This window comes from Ammospiza nelsoni, chromosome 6, assembly GCF_027579445.1.
Source record: "Ammospiza nelsoni isolate bAmmNel1 chromosome 6, bAmmNel1.pri, whole genome shotgun sequence".
Taxonomy (NCBI): Eukaryota; Metazoa; Chordata; class Aves; order Passeriformes; family Passerellidae; genus Ammospiza; species Ammospiza nelsoni.
In genome coordinates this window covers 31,645,612-31,663,899 of record NC_080638.1, presented here as the reverse complement: position 1 = coordinate 31,663,899, position 18,288 = coordinate 31,645,612, and the positions used below count along the sequence as shown (strand labels likewise).

The 18,288-nt window shown below is 40.8% G+C and overlaps 1 protein-coding gene across 7 annotated transcripts in view; it reads left to right on the top strand.

Annotated features, from left to right (window-relative positions):
• Positions 1–18,288, top strand: part of RAD51B (RAD51 paralog B) — a 356,726-nt gene that overhangs the window by 199,914 nt on the left and 138,524 nt on the right. For 6 of the 7 annotated variants that reach the window (XR_009418616.1, XR_009418617.1, XM_059474510.1 and 3 more), the window contains exon 9: positions 3,284–3,402. Coding sequence is in view for 5 of the 7 variants with exons in the window: in XM_059474510.1 (XP_059330493.1) it covers positions 3,284–3,402 (119 nt within the window). In the remaining 2 variants the exon portion in view is untranslated. Of the gene's footprint in view, positions 1–3,283; positions 3,403–6,353; positions 6,445–18,288 lie in introns of those variants that run through there. The other variant, XM_059474515.1, reaches the window with a different exon arrangement.

Below are 18,288 nucleotides of genomic sequence, written 5' to 3'. Positions count from 1 at the left end.
TGTGGTTAGTTACTTCACAGATGAGTTTGTCCTGTGGGTTGTTTTTTATTGTGTGATGGGTTTTTCCACCATTGCGTATTTTTGTACTTGTACTTTCTGAAGAGGTGATGATGGAAAAATAGATTAGGGGTTGAAGGGGATTTTTTCTTCTTTTTCTTGATCACATTGTTAGAGATCTGCACCAAAAATACAGACAAAAATAAATGCAATGCAGGTGACAAGTAGTGGTCTTTGAGTTCTGCCAGTGAACTGGAAAGCTGCACAGCCTGAGTGAGAGGAAAAGTACTTTCATTCTTATTGCATGGCATGCTGTTTTTGTTGAGCTCAGTAGTATAGTTCTTTATAAATATTTTCTTTGTACTTTCAGAGAGATTTTTTTCCTTCTTTTTGATGGGCCAGGCTTTTATCAGGATGATTTGATGTTAAGATTTGAAAGATTTGGGAACTTGTTGCTTCACTGTTTTGTTATTTCACTGTCATTTAGTTCATCAATCCATTTTTAACATTTTATGAGAAAATATTTTCAAATTACCAATTGATAGACATTGCAAAGGGCCCAGTGTTGGGGATGAACCTGCCAGGCAATGATTCGTCCATCTGGGAAGAAAAAAAAATCAGTATGTGAGAATGTGAACAAGGTGGAACTAATTGTTCTGCGCAATTATACCAACAAGGAACATGTTGGGGTTTTTTAATCATGACTGTAGTCACATTTTGCCTGCACAGACTTCTTGCATTTAAAAAAACTGTTTTAGGACATTTGTTTCATTTGATTCAAGATACTGGTCTAGTTATTGAAATTTTCCTCTGATAAGAAACTAATGGAACTGAAGTGTCTTTATGTCTAAATCACCTTCCAACATACTTGCAACAACTGGGACTTGGTTACATGAGGATTTAGTCTCTAAAATGTACCACCTTATATGCAGAGGACAAGAAGGTCTTTGAGACCAGCTCTGTATTTGCAGTGCTCTGGTTGGGCAAAATAGAATAATCCCAGAAGCACTATTGAGCTGAATAGATTTAACCCTGCTGTTCCCTCCAGTGAAAAATGGAAGGTGAAATAAAACCACTTTCCCCATACTCCCTAAATGGGTCATTTCTCTCAGTGACAGGGAAATTACTTATAGAAAGTTTGTTTTGATTGCATTGATAGGCAAACAAAATTAATCTAGTTCTCATGTATAAGAAGGGCTAAGTGTCGTGGCCCAGTTCTACTGACAGTTCCTTCCTGGCCATTGGAGCCCAGTGCAAGCCTCTTCTGCTTGGAAGCAGCACTGCGGGCCACAGTTGAAGAATCACCCTTTCTTCTTTGTTTTTCCCCTGGTTGTGGAGAGGCATTTACTTTGCATTTGACTCAGACCACAAGCAGCTTTATTTTCACTTGTGACAGCTGTTCAGTGAGAGTGAAGCGGCCAGTTCCTCCTCTGTGTTTGCATTCAGAACAGATACGGTGTCTGCTAGTGCTCTGAAAAGTTCACTTTCACAGGAGACAGTGGAAGAGGCATCTCATACAGTGGCCTGACTGCTTTGAAGATTGGTTTCATGCTATTTTTTGTGAGTGTGAGGAAGGAGGGAGTGTTTACAGGAATTGAAATCACCCATTTTACTAGAGCTGGACCTGATACAGAAAGCAGGGAGCTGTTCAGACATCTTCTTCCAGCCTTCTAACATTCACCTTCGCTTTCCCTTGCTAGGATCCTATCTCTGTGCTTCTGGACACCCACTCCCTTACTGCATGCATATACTGAGATGTCACCTTTCTCTCATCTGTTTGTCCGCTCTGTTTTCTTACTTTCCCTAATCCCTGCACTCCCTGTAGCACCTGTGTCCTGAACAGAAACCATGATGCCAGCAGTGACTGGAGTAAGAACTGGCTTTAAGCCCACTGGAGACACTGGAACTGCTGCTCATCAGCTGACTGCACATTGTAGGTGCTGTGGAAGCATCTACCCCTCAGCATGGATAAGCACTCTATACCACTCTGCTGTGGTTCAGCTTGGAGAGTTTGGGGACCTCTGAGCAGAGACCACAATCTTATAAGCCTATTTTCTTCTTGGGCCAATGTTGGTGTGATACTCCCATCTCTAAGCATGAAAACATCATGGTTTGGAAGCACAAGGCAATGCATACTGGAAAAAAAAATCACTCTCTCTGAGCAGTGTTATTTATCCACTTCCTTTGTCCAGTTCATTAATGTCTAAGTAGTGGTTGAAATAACAGAAAAGATAAGTCCAAGGTTTTTTTAAGGCCATGTATCAACATAAATCTGTTTTCTTAACATATCCTCTTTCCTTCCTCTGAGACATTTACTATCTTTTTGTGTTTAGAGCAAGAAGAAGGAATGCAGCACATGTTGTCACTGCCCTTGAACTTCTTTGCAAAGCTGGCGCTGCTTCCTCCTGTTTGCTTCACTTCTTGTACCTCTATCTGCCTCATGCATCAGCTCACAGGAGGATCCCTTATAAAATGGAAACCTTTCCAATGAGGCATTCCCTTTCACCATGCAAAAAGTCTTTGCTGTAAATTTGCTCCAGGTTTGCTAACTGCTTTGCACCAAAGTAATAAATTTTAATAAGTTCACAGAAAAGGATTTGCCCTCTTCAGAGAGGGGCTGACACAGTATGGTACAGTGTGCTTTCTCCTGTATAAGAAAATAAAATAAATTACAGCAATTAGCCTGTACTGCCACAAACCTTACACATTTCTGTTCACTTTGGGACAGGTTTTAGGCCTGAAGGAATGCAGAATTTGGAATTGCTGAGGAGCGATATCTCCATAGCATAATAGTGGCAGGTTCCAGACATTTAACCATTTAAATGCCTGGCTCAGGTTTGCAGCAGCAATATGTTACTTCTTCTGTTACATAATAACAGATACATTACTTGAGGGAAGTTTGGGTATGAATTTTGTGGCTGTTTTATGCCAACATTAGCTACTTCTGGAAAGTTTGGGCCCTTTGCAGGGAGGAGCCCACCAGCAGGGATTCATGAATTGCTTCTTGATGGTGTGGAATGGTGGGTCCCAGCTCTAAACAGAGGTACAGGGGGGTACAGTTACATCAGCAACATCTCCCTAATTCTTGGCACTTATTGTTGATGGAGAACTCACACTACAGTTGTATAAAAACATCAGAAAGGTAGGAAGTTAGTGCAACAGTGCTATCTCTTAAGTGCTATTGGTAATTACCTAGCTTAGGGAATAATCTGAGATGTCTGATGAAGTTTCAATGCTGTTTTCTGTGCCACAGTCCTGATGCAGTTTGTATCATGTTTACCTTCAGGATCTTCTGTGAGTGGGAAGAGGGATTCTGGTTATGTGACCGCAGCCCTTGGTAACACGTGGAGTCACAGCGTCAACACCAGGCTCATACTGCAGTACCATGACTTGCCAACAAGACAGGTGAGAACTTACCAGCAAAGAGAATTTAAATAAAGCTACACCAGCAGTGCTTGGTCACATGGGCTGTGTCCTTCAGCCTCTCTGGTAATGCTACATAACCAGAACTTGGCAGTTGAGAGCCCAGTCACTTATTTGGGGTGGAGGTTGGTCAGTGTCCTTTGTTTTTAAGGGATGACCAGCATTTCAGTGCCTCCATGTAATAGGATGGGCCTTTATGAGTCACAGTTGGTACAGATGTACAAATTTATTGAGCCTTTAGAGGATTCTACATCATGGAGATGAAAGGTAATCCTTAAAGTGCTTTCTTGCACACGAATTTTAGGACAGGAGGAACCTAGTCTTTTCACTGCCATGATTGTTTTGCTGTTGTCTGTCTACTCTTTGTGCCCAATTTCAGCTGTGACTGTTAGGACACAGAGCACTCTCTTTTCTATGACTGCTGTTTATGAGTAGAAGCTTGCTGCCTACACCAGTGAGCTTAACTTTGAGCAGTAAGTTTGGCACCAATTTCCCAGAAATGTGCCTGCAAGTAGAATAGTCACCGTTTTCACTGAGACATTTTATGTTTAAGTGAAACATAGTAGCATCTTTCACTGCAATCTTCACCTCTAAATTTAAAAAACTGAGAAACTGAGAGACCAGACATTTGGGGTATGGTTGAGGGAATGACTTTTTTTTTTCTTTTTAAAAACATCATAATACATGATTTCATCTGTCCCTTGGGATATCTGTGGTTATAATCTCTTTTGGCTTTGTCTATTCTGTTTTTGCATTGATGTAACTCTTTCCAAAGGCTGTGACCCTCAGTCTTAATGTTATTGATTTCCTACCAGTTAAAGTAGAGAGCTGTCAGAAAAATTCCTACGTGATGTTTGTACCATCTTACTCCTATACCATTACTACCCATGTGTGTTCAGGTTGGTGCTCCTCGGTTTACTGTCACAACACAGAGTTTCTCAGTTTTAAATTGCAGTCTTTAGAGCCAGAGGAGAGGAAGCCACCTGGTTTAATTGGAGAATTATTTATTAGAAGTAAAATTGTAACGATAGCACTCCTGTTTCTTCAGTAGTCGTGGGCACTTTGACTACTTCGAAGCAGTAGCCTCTGGACTTTGAAGTAGAAGGTTAAGTGTGTCAAATGCAGGTAGAAAAGGCATTTTCTGTATTCACTTCTGAAGGCTATGCATAGAAGTATACTCTTACTGCTGCTAGTTTTAGAAATTTTCTTATGTACTGCTTCATATTCTGGTCTGTAATGAGTTCTCCTTTTCTACAGAAATAGTAAGTTTGCAAAATACAAAGCTGTTCATAAATTTCCTGGATCACTTCGGAGTTACATGAGAGGTGGAGTTGGCTGAGGGTAAAGGGCAGAAACTGGGCTCTATGCTACTTCATGATGCACAAAGTCAGCTAAAACAGATTAAGAACATTCCTCTGGTAGTGGAAAAAGGGAGACAGCTTTCCTAAAGAACATTCAAATATTACATGTAGTTTTTCCTGATTTTTTTGAGAAGGAATAGATCACAAATGTATGAAAAATTGTGTTCAAGCCGTTGAAATTACGGTCTGCTTAATAGAGTTTTCCTCTATTCCTTACTGGATTTATCAGTTGCACCACCTTGCTTACAAGTGAAGCTATGTGCTCATTCTGTTTTAATTAAGCAAAGGAACTAAAGCTACAGTGAAAAAAAAAAACCTAAAGTAAATGTTAATATATATTATTAGAACCAAAGTCATGTAAAACAGGTGTGATATAAATAACAGTGATGTGCCTGTGAAGTCCATTCCATGACTGAAATGGGATATATCCATGATGTCCTGTAGGTATTTTCCTGTTGCTGATATCTGTGTCCTTTTTCCAGATAAATTCTTGTTTCTTAAATTCATGGAAATATTTCAGCTAGACATGCAGTTTCCAGTTAGAGGAAGGCATCTGGAGTTACCCTACCTATGGCAGCACTGTATTGATCAAATACTATCATTTTACACACATATGCTCCTTTATAATTGCTTTAGACCCACTTTCAGAAATGAACTGTGAATAAAGGTGCCTCAGTTCTTGAGATGCCATTTCAGTCATCATGAAGTGGTTCTGCCAGGAGGTATTAGATATCAGTGCTTTGAAAGCCAGCACTTTTTAAGGAAGCTTAACAGGAGGATTCAGAAATTACCAAGTCAGTAATCACATTTACAAATTCTCATACTTAAAAAAAAAAAAAACAACAAAAAAAACCAAAACCAAACAAACAAAAAAACCCCACCAAAACCTTGTGATTGTCTTGGTTTTAAAGTGAAATTTTGCCCCAAGGAATTACTGAAAGCACACATTTGGTCTAGAGATTAGGGTGAAAAGTAGTTTCAAAACCAAGCTTTTCCTGCTTTTCCACATTTGTAACCTTACAGAATCAATACTGTATAAGGAATGAGCTGTGTTTCCATAGAATCATAGAAACTTCATATAGTTGGTGATTGCCCATCTCTAATTAGTCGAAGTCTCTCTGCAGGGCCTCCGTGCCTCTGAGGGACTCAACAGCCCCTCACAATTTAGTGCCATTGGCAAACTCACATAGTATCCCTTTGAATCCTGTGTCCCAGTCATTAATGAAGATGTTGAAGAACACAGGGCTGAGGATGGAGCCCTGCAGAACCCTACTAGTGACAGGTCCCCACTCTGATGTCACTCCACTCACTACAGCCAGCTGATGTATTTATCCATCTGTGGCCTGGACAATTTGTCCAAAAGGATACTGAAAGCTTTGCAGAAGTCCAAGAGGATTACATCTGCTGGCTTTCCTAGATCTTTTAGGTGGGTTACCCTGTTGTAGAAGGAAATGAGGTTCAACAAGCAGGACTTTCCCCTTATGGGGCCATGCTGGCTGTGATCAATGACTGCATTGTCTTCCAGGTGTCTTTCAACACTTCCCAGAATAATCTTTTCCATTATTTTACCAGGCACTGAATTGAGATTGCCAGGCCTGTAGTTTCTGAGGTCTTCCTTCTTGGCCTTCTTGAAAATCAGGATAATGTTTGCCAGCTTCCTCTCAGGTGTTACCTCTCAGGATTCCCAAGACTGCTGAAAATCATTGAGACAGGCTTTGTGATGACTTCGGCTAGCTCCTCAAAGGAGTCCCATCAGGCCCCATAGATTTGTAGGGATCCAGCTGAAGCAGCAGATCCCACACAATTTTGGGGTCAGCTGGGAATTGATCATTCTCACAGTCATGGTCCTCTGGCTCAGGAATAGAGGCCCTCATGGCTCATCATCCATGTTGAAGATGGAGGCAAGGAATGCATTTAAACACCTCTGCCTTGTCTGTATCCTTGTTTGTGAGGTTGTCAATCCTCATCCTGTAGTGGGATGAAGTTATTTCTGTGCTGCTTTTTGCCATTAATGTACTTGAAAAAAACTCTTTGTATTGTCCCCCACAATTCTGGCCTGCTTAATCTCCAATTGACCTTTGACCACACAAATTTTCCCCCTACCATGGTCAATAGCATTTCTGTATTCTTTCCCTGTCACCTGACCTTGCTTCCACCAGACATACATGTCCCTTTTCCTTCCACAGTGGATACAATTCATTTTTTCAAAAGGTAAAATTCATTCTTTAGTCAGTCACTTGATCTCCAGAATGTTCTCTTTCTGCATCTACTTTCTCTCTTTCTTTCCCTGGAGGAACTGGGGCAGTGGTGACAGTCTGAAAGACTTTCCCTCATTATATCTGACTTCCAAGGTAGTAGAGCTAGCGTGCCAATCCTTGCTGCAGAATGCCACCCATCAAGAGAAAAAACACTTCTTGAGAGACACTGGGCCAAGGGTGGTGTCCTTCAAAACACAGAGTGATACTGTGATTGTTCAGGAGGATTCAAGCAACCTGTTTTCCAGAGCTGTGGTATCTCCTGGACAGCCCACTGGGCTGCTAGATGCTTGTTCTTAGTCATGCAGTATTTGTTTCTGAGAAAACTCATGGACACAGTCCCCATTCCTGAAACCTTGGGGAATGCCAGGGCAGCAGGTGGCAGAGCAAGTATGTAACAAACCTTAGGAAACTGAACATAGAATTCCTACACGGTTGGGATTTTTTTTATCTATTAAGTAAAAAATTTATTTTGTTTGTCCAGTAGATATTTTCCAGCCAACTATCCCTTTTTCCACTCCACCCTTCCTATGTCTGGTGAGCATTAATAAGACAGCAGCCAGTTCAGCAAAGTAATGAAATTTCTGGGATGTCCTGCCTGCCTGAAAATTAGTTAGGTTTGCTTTATTGCTAGGAGAGGAACAGCTTTCTGAACAAACAGATGAACTTTGCTCTTTTGCTTCCTTCTAGAAGCCAGGGTTCTGGTTTTTGTTTCCTCCAGGACAGAAGCAGCACCACTGGGGGAGGGCCAAAAGAAATTTCCAGTCTGCATTTAAATTCATTTATGTCACCAAAACCCACAAGCATGGACAACAGCAGGAGTCTTTTAGCTATTGAGGTGGGACTGAGCTGCATAGTTTCAACAGCAGCACAGTGGCATGAGAACATGGGAAAAGTTAATTGTTTCACACAAATACCTTCATGAAGGGAATTGTCTTTATAGATGCTGATACCTTGTTCTCCCTAAGCACTCTTCTAAGTAGCTAACCATGACATTTATTTTCCTGAAATGCGTACATAAACATGCAGACTCTTTGAGTTCGGGCCAAAACCAACGGGGTTGCGCTAGAAACTATCAGACTCCTCAGTTACCCCTATGTGTATAATTATCCTTCCTTCCTGAACTGGAGTCAGCAGGCTTTAAGATTATTGTTTTTCACGTGTTCTCATCTGCCTTTGGTAGGGTTAAATACATTGCCATGCTATATTTAACATTTTGTTCATATCCATTGGAGGCGGGATGCTGGATTAAATGAGACAGTGCCCAGATCTGGTATGGCAGCTTCTATGGGCCTGGTTTATTTTATAATTTTCAAGGGATTTCTGAGACTCGTAGTATTGTGTTAATCTCTGTAACATGTTTTGAAATTCTCAGAGGAAAAATGCATATAGAAGTGTTATAGCAAGCCAGTGCTTTCCTGTGGTATTTTCAAGAAAGAGCATTTAGAATCACAGAATCATACAGATTGGAACCTTTAAGATTATGGAGTTCAACCATTAACCCAGCACTGCCAAGTCCACGACTATACCATGTCCCCAGGTGCCACATCTACGTGTCTTTTAAATACCTTCAGGGATGGAAACTCCATCACTTCCCTGAGCAGCCTGTCCCCATGCTTGACAACCCTTTCTGTGAAAACATTTTTCCCAATACCCAATCTAAGCCTCCTTTGGCACAACCTGAGGCCACTTCCTCTTGTTCCGTCGCATGTTACCTGGGAGAAGAGACCGACTTCCACCCACCTACAACCTCCTTTCAGGGAGTTGTAAAGAGCAATGAGCTCTGAATCCTCTTTTCTCCAGGCTGAGCAAGTCCAGCTCCCTCACACGCTCCTCATCAGCTCCAGACCTTTCACCAGCCTCATTGCCCTTCTCTGGAGCTGGTCCAGCACCTCAATGTCCTTCTTGTATGGAGGAGCCCAGAACAGGACACAGGATTTGTGGTGTAGCCTCACCAGTGCCGAGTACAGGGGGATGATCACTGCCCTAGTCCTGCTGGCCACACAGTTCCTGATGCAGTCCAGGATGCCATTGGCCTTCTTGGCCACCAGGACTTCTGGATCGTGTTCAGCTAGTTGTCAACCAATACCCCCAGCCACTCTTCCCCCAGCCTGTAGCATTGGCTGGGGTTGTTGTGATGCAAGTGCAGAACCCAGCACTTCACCTTATTGAATGCCATATAATTGTCCCATCAATCCAGCCTGTCCAGATCCCCCTGCAGAGCATTCCTACCCTCCAGTGGATCAACACTCCTGCCCAACTTGCTGTTGCCTGCAAATTGACTGGTGGTGCACTTTATCCTCTTGTCCAGACAATTGATGAAGAAATTAAATAGATCTGGCCCTAATACAGCCCTGGGGAGCACCACTGGTGGCTGGTCACCCACCGGATGTAGCACCATGCACCACCACTCTCTGGGCCCAGCCACCCAGACCGTGTTTCACCTAGCAACCAGTACACCCACCTGCACCATGGCAAGCCATGCTCCACGTGAGAAACTGTGTCAAAAGCTCTGCTAAATTCTAGGTAGTGACATCCACAGATATGACTTAATCCACTGAGCAGGTCACTTGTCATAGAAAGAGATCAGGTTGGTCAAGCAGGACCTGCCTTTCACAAACCCATGCTGTGTGGGCCTGGTTCCCTGGTTGTCCTGCATGTGTTGTGTGATGGTGCTCAGGATGGTCTGCTCCATGAGCTGCCCCAGCACCAAGGTCAGGATGACAGGCCTGTATTTCCCAGGCCCTCCTCTGGCCCTTGTAGATGGTGCCCCTTTGCCGGGTTCCCGTCACCTGGGAGCTCCCCGTGTGACCAGGGCTGCAGGCGGCTGATGGGCAGTGGCTCAGTGAGCTCTTCCAACAGCTCCCTCGGGCCCTTGGGGGATCCCACCTGGCCCTGCAGACCTGTGTGTGTCTAGGTGGCAAAGCAGGTCACTGGGCATTACCCCTTGGGTTATGGGGGCTTCATTCTGCTCCCCATCCACGTCTTCCAGATCAGGGGGCTGAATATCTAGAGAAGATCTGGTTTTAGGATTGAGATATGGGCTGAAGCTTTCAAGCTGTGCTGAGTGAGCTGTTGGGCAAGAATTTTCCTGGTGAAATGGTAAAGCGTGAAGGTAAAGTGTTTCAATGCATAAGTGTATGGTGACTCATCCTCAATAAAACAAAACAGAACAAAACCCCCTTATCTCGTTCAGACTAATGCCAGACATAACTTTTGTTGTGTCCTTGGTTACAGACCAGCTGTTTCATCTTGCTCTGCTTACTATCATATGAATAAGCCCTGAATAAGCATTCCAAAATGACTGTGGTGAAGTAACCCTGGTGCTTGCTGTGTGGGAGGAATGGCTGGAAAAGAGCAAAGGGGAGTCAGGATTATGTTTTACATTTATGAGATTTGCAATTATTTACCTTACATTTTTTATCATGTTATTAAAGCATTTCTTTCAAACTGTACAAATATTGGGCTATAACTTCACCAGGAGATGGCTGAAATTGGAAATGTTGTAAAGTGTGTATCTGTTCTGAGCTATCTTCTTATATAATATGCTTATCATATGGAAAGTCAATTCTGTAAAAACACAGAGGTTTTTTTGATAGTTCTTTTCAGGGTAAAAGTGATGGTGTGGAGCCATGAAAGGAAAAAAATAATAAGAAATTTTACAGAAAAGTAGATTTTTTTCAGGTGATGAGATTAATTTTTTAGAGCTCTTCCTTCTGTTTCTTTTGAAAAAATAGCTGTGAAAAGACTACAGAAGCACATATTCAAATTCTGCAAACCCTTCCATGTAAAGAATTTTTTTTTTCCTAGGATGCACAGTTTACTTCAGAGACTTGTGCCTCACCTCAACTATTAATTGAATATTTTGAATCAGGACACAATATTGTTATGGCTTTAAATTTACATGCATGTTTGCAAACCACATCCTTCAAAATACATAAATACGCTTATGGGGTTTTTCTGATTAAAGTGCTGTCAACTGATAACCCTTAGGACATAAGTCTTTTGCTTATCCATAGATTATATACAAGCATAAGCAGCAGTATAATCCTGAAGAGCATGAGAACAGTATGAAACTGGACACAAGGCACAATTGTAGCATAAACAGATGGTTATCAACATAGCATGATACTGACTTAATCCAGCAAAGTGCCAGATGAAAGGATGCCAGAAAAACAGTGAGGGTTCATTAGCAAGTGTTTGGAGCTCAGACACCACCAGGTGACTTACTTGGCTGACCTGAGTGTTTGTTCATGTCTCTCTTTGCAGCAACCCTCCTTCTTAATGAACTTTTGGGGAGTGGTCACACAATCTAGCCATCACCGGAGCCCTGTCTGCGTTAAATGGGTCTGGGTTCTGGGTGTATGGCCCTCTCCTGTTTAACAGGACACTTTCAGAGAATGTTTCCATCATTCTTGAACAAGAATTCACTTACTCAGGTGCTTATAAAGCACTAATTAATTTATTATCTAGGAATCTAAATAGAAATCAAAAGGCTCTATGTCAAATAGAAAAGACCAGAAGAAACCTTGAAATAGTTCATCTTGTTCTCTTCTCTGTTATTTCTTTAATAACTACTGCAAGTTTTCTTAATGAGGATTATTCTGCTGTCAGAGCTGTACAAGCTTCAAACTCACTCAGCTGTAGTTCAAAGCATCCTAAACAGAGAAGCAGGGACATCTCTGAGGCAGAGAGGCAAACTCAGTCATTAGGTTACACTGAGGTCTTCCTGCTGAGGCTGGTGGCAGAGGTGGGCTCTTTCTGGGGGTATCTTTGACCGACAGACCAGCCCACTCTCAGAAGAGGCTGCTTCTTGGTTGCTGATAACCTACAGAGTTACAAGTTAACCATCTCCTATTATGTCATATTTTCAAATTACTATGTAAAAGCATTTGCAGACTGATCTCTGTAGTGCCCTTGCCAGGTGCTCACAACCGAGGAAACTGAATCATAACTGAGCTTTTGCAGCTGGGAGCAGAGGTGGAACCTCTTCACTGCCATTGAGTGCCAATAAGCCTGATCTTGCTTAACACTTATTGCCTTTGTTTCAGGTACTTGCAAGTCTTTGTATCTCCTGGTACTGTGTAGTGAAGGTACTCCTGCTTCCTTGTCCAGCTTGCTCAGTGGACTAACTCACCTGCTGAACCGATGTTCAGTGTGGTCACTGAGTTTAGTCTTGAATCTCCTCAGCATGCCATAAACTTTTCTTCATAAGCAAAGGTTAATGAAACAGGGACTGTGACTGGAGCTTTATGGCAGAACTTTTTCTTTAATTCCTTGTTTCCAGTTTCTATTTATACCAGAGGTGATTTTTCTAAGCCTCGGCTCTAGAAGTCACCTCACATTCCTCGGTCTCTCCCCTTTGCAGACGTCAAAACTGTTCTAAACTGCAAGTACCCAATGAAGATAGTAGCCAGCACCTAAATTTTTAGATTATTAAAATGCTTGTCTGGCCTCTTATCTTCAGTAGTGTTTAATGCAAAATTTCTAGTATTATCAGTACCTTTTTTTTCTCTCTTTCAAACGCACCACAGAAAATAGAATTGTTACCTTGATGAGATGTGATCTTAGTCACAGAGATGCTGTTGTTTTAGTTTTTACATATTTTCTCAGCTCTGTAACTGAGGATTTGGCCTTTTGCCTTGGTCTAATTGATAACTGCACACCTTCATGTTAATCAGATAGAAATTTTCAGAAATTTGGGCTGTACCTCCTGTTCTTTATTGGGAACCACTTAAAGGTCAGGATGGGAGGAGTAAGATTACTGTAACAAAATCTGTTCTGAACACAAAAGAGGGCTTCTGTCTGTGGTGCTATTAATCCAACACCCTTTACAAACATTGTACTTACAGTTAAGTAAAACGGCATAAAAATGGGAGAGAGAAGGAACCAGATGGAACTCTTAGGCTCTGGTCTGAATTGTCTGAAGAATGTTCTGTTTGTAAGCTTAAGTCCCTTTGCACAGAGGGAATGGATACAAATTCCCATCCTGTTTATACAGAATCACTTTCCTGATTTTGATTTGACTTCTGTGTGAGTTTTTTCCTCAAAACAGAGAAGAATTAACCTAGGGCAGATTCTCTCATCAATAACTGAAATGTCATCACTCCTAAAGAGTGTCAGAGACCAAAGTTGTTTATCCTTGGAATGATGTGGCAAATCCCCTTGCCTCCTATCTTCTACCAGATTCTCCTTTTTGCTTTTTTAATTTTTTTTTTTTAATTTTTACATTTGAAAACAGAGGGAAGCAATGCCTAACTCAACTTTAAGTGTTATTTATTCAGAAAAGTTCTGCTGAATCTTTCTTGTAATATGCTATACTTAAAGACATTCTTAATAGTGAAAAAGATCAAAAAAACATTGTGAGTGAACTGGACAATCTAAAGTAATGAAAATATAGTGGAATGTAAGATTGCTAATAGAAATAATTTGCAAAATAATATTGGGCATTCCAAATGAGTTTCTGTGTTACTTAAGGAGCAGACAATTTCAAAGTGAAGCTAATATACTGTAGTGGTTTACTTTATCACAGAAAGACTAATTCAACACTGTAATGTAACCAAGAAAAGGGTGTGCATTATCCTAGAATAGATTAGGCAAGGTGTTTGTATCAGGCAAAAGTGTTTGTATCCTTGTGGAAAGGCACTGGGGACATCTCTGGAATACTGTATATGGCCTGGAAATGTTTGTTTAAGCTTCTTTCTGCTTTCTTCTCCATCTACTTTCTTCCTAGCAAAGGTCTGTGCTAGATAGAATATATTTATTGACATATATTTTATTTATTTAATATATTTATTGAGCTGTCACTGGTAAAAAAAGTAGACCTTAGGTAAAGCTTTAAAACCAGACAAACTTTGACATATTGACTTCAGTGGGCAAAGTGCACGGCATCGTGTGTGAAAAGGTAGGGATCAGACATGATTCTCATCTTCAGCATTGCTATTTTTGATTCTCTAAACATATTAAGGGAGAATCATGTCAGGAGTTTGTATATCTAGGATACTCTACTCTGAACTTGAATTTTTGCTTGTTTTAGGAATCTAATGTCATTGAACTGTTCTAGATTGACAACACAGGAGAATGGCAGCCAGTGAGTGATTTTTAAAATCTACTGCAGAGAGAACAATGGGGTTTTCAGCTCAGTTTTATCAGTATATCTACCCTGGGTAGGTTCAATTAATCTAGAGGAGTTTGCTCTACGTAGACTTTTTAATCTTTGATCTCTGTAATTCCTGTGCCTTTAGCTGTGATGTAAAAACAGGCTGAAAAAGAATAAAACCTTAACTGCTTAGGAACTGAATGCAGGCTACTGACCCACTTGAAGGAATAAAACCCATTTTGACACACCACTGCCTGAGATGGACTGCACTTTAAAACACAGGGGGTTCTGATTATCTCCAGTGTTGCAGACTTAATGGGAGCTGCCTGGCCAACTTTATCATATCTACCTGTCCTAATGCAACAAGAAGGTAATAAAATAGATAATTTTCAAAATATTACCTTCCTTTGGACTGATTGTTGTAATTGTTGGAAAAATACCATGGGATTTTGGGACATCTGCTCAATCAGGAATGGAAAGGATGTGTGCATCAGGTGGTAGTGTATTTTACCCATATGGTGGAAATACTGGAAGATACTTGGGACTAAAAGGTAAAAGGCATTATAAATAGCTACCTGGGCCATCGTGCTTCCAGCTCTCACGGATACTTTGATTCAGGAGAGATATGTCCTTTGGCTGCATATTAACAGAAAGCCATAAATTCCTCAATCAGTGTTGAAGTTCAGTATTTCTGACAGACTGTGATTGATGGGTAGCTTCAACTTTTCCAGCACTGGTAAGTAGTATTATAAAGCACAGCTCAGTTAATGAATTACTTCTTCCTTGATTATTCATATTGGAGCAACACCAACTTGAAAATGACTAGTGAGGTCACTTATCAATAAATCCCCCTGTCTCATCAAAGAAAGTGATAAACTTAGGTTGCAGTGTGGTGTGTGAGTCACTGCTGAAGTTCTGCACTGGAAAGAGCTCATTAGATTTATCTTGGGTTTGCAAGGCCCTTTCACATTTGCGTAACAGTGATGGTTCATGGTCTCTCTTATCAGTCATTTCCTACCGGTGAGTCCAGAATCTCCGGCAGAAGTTCTTGCACTAGTCCTGAGTGAACAATCAGTCAAATTGTTTTCTGCCATTTGATTTAATTTGTCTGTGCAGATATCTTCTGCAGTTTGGGGTGTTTACATACTGCATGGTGTTGAAGTGGAAGTTATGGACTTCAGGACACTTGAGCTGGCCTTGTGCAGAGCTGACAATGGTCAGGAAGGTTTGGTTTGGAGTCTGAGCTAATAAAACCTTATCATGCCTGAGCCAGCACTGACATTTATTTCAGCACATTGATGGTTCTGGTCCAAGTGATATGTTTGTTCTTCAGTGTACATCACTGAACTTGTTTCTTTTAGCATCAGTCTTTATTTATCTATCTAACAGTAACACAAAACTCTGTACCCAGAGTCATCTCAAGCTACAGATAAAAATATCACCTAATCCTCTCTTAAATTGTGTTGATATTTACAACTGGACATGGTACATTTCATATCAAAAACAAGAGGAAACTATTTTTTTCTCCTTTTTCATATATTTTTGCCTTGCTTCTTGCTTGTGATTTTATAATGGACATCTCATTTGAAATAACTGAGCAAGCTGAAAAAAGAAAAGTGTAAATAAGCACAAAAAATCAAAGAGTTTCTTACTAATCTTACTAAGATAATACTAATATACTTAATTGGTATTAAATATATGAAAGAAAGGTAAACAACTCACTGTAAGACATGTACTAAAGGTTGCCATATGGGTCCCACTGCAGGAAAGAAGAGGTTGAGATTTTTCTCTGCCCCTACAGTTTTGCATTTTCTTAGTGATGGCTACATTTTTGTCTTTTGAATATAACTAAACTTTTCTAAAGTTCACATGTAGTTAGGATCCCTAAAGTCTGAATTTCTTAAGCATAATCTCCATGCAAGAGAATATCTAAGAGCTATAAATGCTGCTCCCAGTAATTCTGAGAAAAGAATGATCATTACACATTATCTTTGCTTCTGTTTCTTCTACAAACATACAAAGATTTTTTTAACCTACCGATCATTGTTTATGACATCACAAATTGTTGTCATCAAAAATTTCAGACTGGATGGGTCATAAAGCCATATTTGAGGTCTTAAAGGTCTGACCAGTGTTTAGTGCATCTGTGCCATGCACTGGAACAAGTATGTTTGCCTTTGACTGATGGGGCTTCTTGGATATCCACTGCCCTGTAGAAATGTAAACGAAGCCTTCTAGAACAGTTCATGTTTGTTAGAGAAAAGTTTTTCAAGAATTTTGTTCAGCAATTGTACATTCAGCCATACAGACGATGTTTATAAGGCCAATGATTTCCAATTCATTAGTAAATTCTCTCCCAATAACGTTCTTGCTGGAGAAAATCTGACTCTTATAGAAAGATTGAAATTAAATTTTAAATTAACTCTGTCACCTTTTCTCTAAGATCAGTAGAGCATGACAGAACTTCAAAAGCACACATATTGCATCTGTATATATTAGCTCACAGATCTGTTAGTATGACTTTTTTTTCTTGTCCTTCTTGTGTGATACCCAGTGGGCTCTAAAATACACTCTGCTGAGGCTTTGCATAACATTATATTGCTGTGTCTCACACATGAAATTAGCAGTGTTGCATTAGCTTGTCTCCAGGGACTTTGCTTTTAGGAATGGAACAAAGTGAACACACAAAAGAGTTGGAAAGGGCTTTTGTTTGTTTCATGTCAAAGGCATTTTGCAGCCACTAGTGTGAGTAAAAAATATTTATGCTATGATCTAGGACTTTTACTTGGTTGAATCCCAAGCTTTTTGGCCCAGGTCTGGGATTTTAGGATTATGCCTTTACCTCGAGGAAGGACACTTGTTTTTACTGATGTTCAAAGCCTATGAGTGGAGAATAGGAAGAGCCCACTTCTGATGCTATTTTGTAATGGATTAATTTTCTTTCAATTCATAAATAATAATGTTGGTGTTTTTCATCATTTAGAAAACCAAAAGAAAGTTAAAGAGGGAATGTTTAAATAAAGATTTCAGACACATTAGAAACAGGCATTGAAGTTCAATTTACAGCAGACACTTTTTATCTGTAGAAGATAAGCATGTTGCTAAAATTATTATAGATATTCAAAGAATAATAAAAGTGATAAATCATGATGGCAATTTACATGCTAATTACACAACATTCCTCATGTTGTGCTGCTGAATTTCACCAAGTGATTTGCTCTGTGCAGTGGCATGGGCAGAGGAACCAGTGGCATCTCTGTGTGACCATGCAGCTCTGAGCTCCCGAGCTGCACTCCCTGCTGGCCCCAGAGCTGCCAGCCGTGGCTCAGGCTGGGGGAAGCAGCCATGCATTCTGGAAAGAGCTGCCCTGGTGCTACTGTCCTGGTACTCCCTTAGGAGTCCCCCACAATTTGGGACACAAGATGATCTCTGGGATAAAGCAGTGTTCCAGTGTGTGTTGTAAATAAGTATTGTATCCTTCAGCTTTTTCCTTACTTGCAGAACTGGAGTGAAATGGAACAGTACGCAAGGCTCTGATAAGCTACATAAACTATTTTCTGTTCTTCTCACTACTGGTGTTCTGTAAATCTTGTGAGTGACCACAAGTTGCCACATAAGAGAATTCCCATAGGAGTCTGTGTTTATGTTGCCCAACTACTTTATCCAGCCACAGCACCATCCTCAGATCCCTTTTCTTGGCTTTGTTTTACTGTGGTAAGCAGGACACTCTTGCTGGCTGGCTGCTTTCCTGCTTAGTAAAAGCTACAAGCCTTCACACTGGACAATTATCAGGGCTTTGAGCCTCAAAAATATTATAGCATAGGCTATCATCATGGCCAAGTTCTTGTGAAGTTTCCTTGGCCTATAGAGGACTCTCCTGGGAAAATTAGGAGACTCTCAGAAACAGAAAAGGTGACAAAATCCATTTTACAAACTAGGGAACAAGGCATGTGGCAGGGAGACAGAAAATGCTTCTGGGGAGAGGAATTTTGCAGGATCTGGTGTTTCATGAGTTGAAAGGACTACCCTGCATACCCTCCCTGTATTCCAGCCAGGGGAAGTTTCACCAGAAGTCTGACTTCAGCAAAGTAAACTGGAGGCAGCTTGGTTTTGTGCAGTTCCCTGGCTGTGCTGCTGCAGTTCAGACACCATT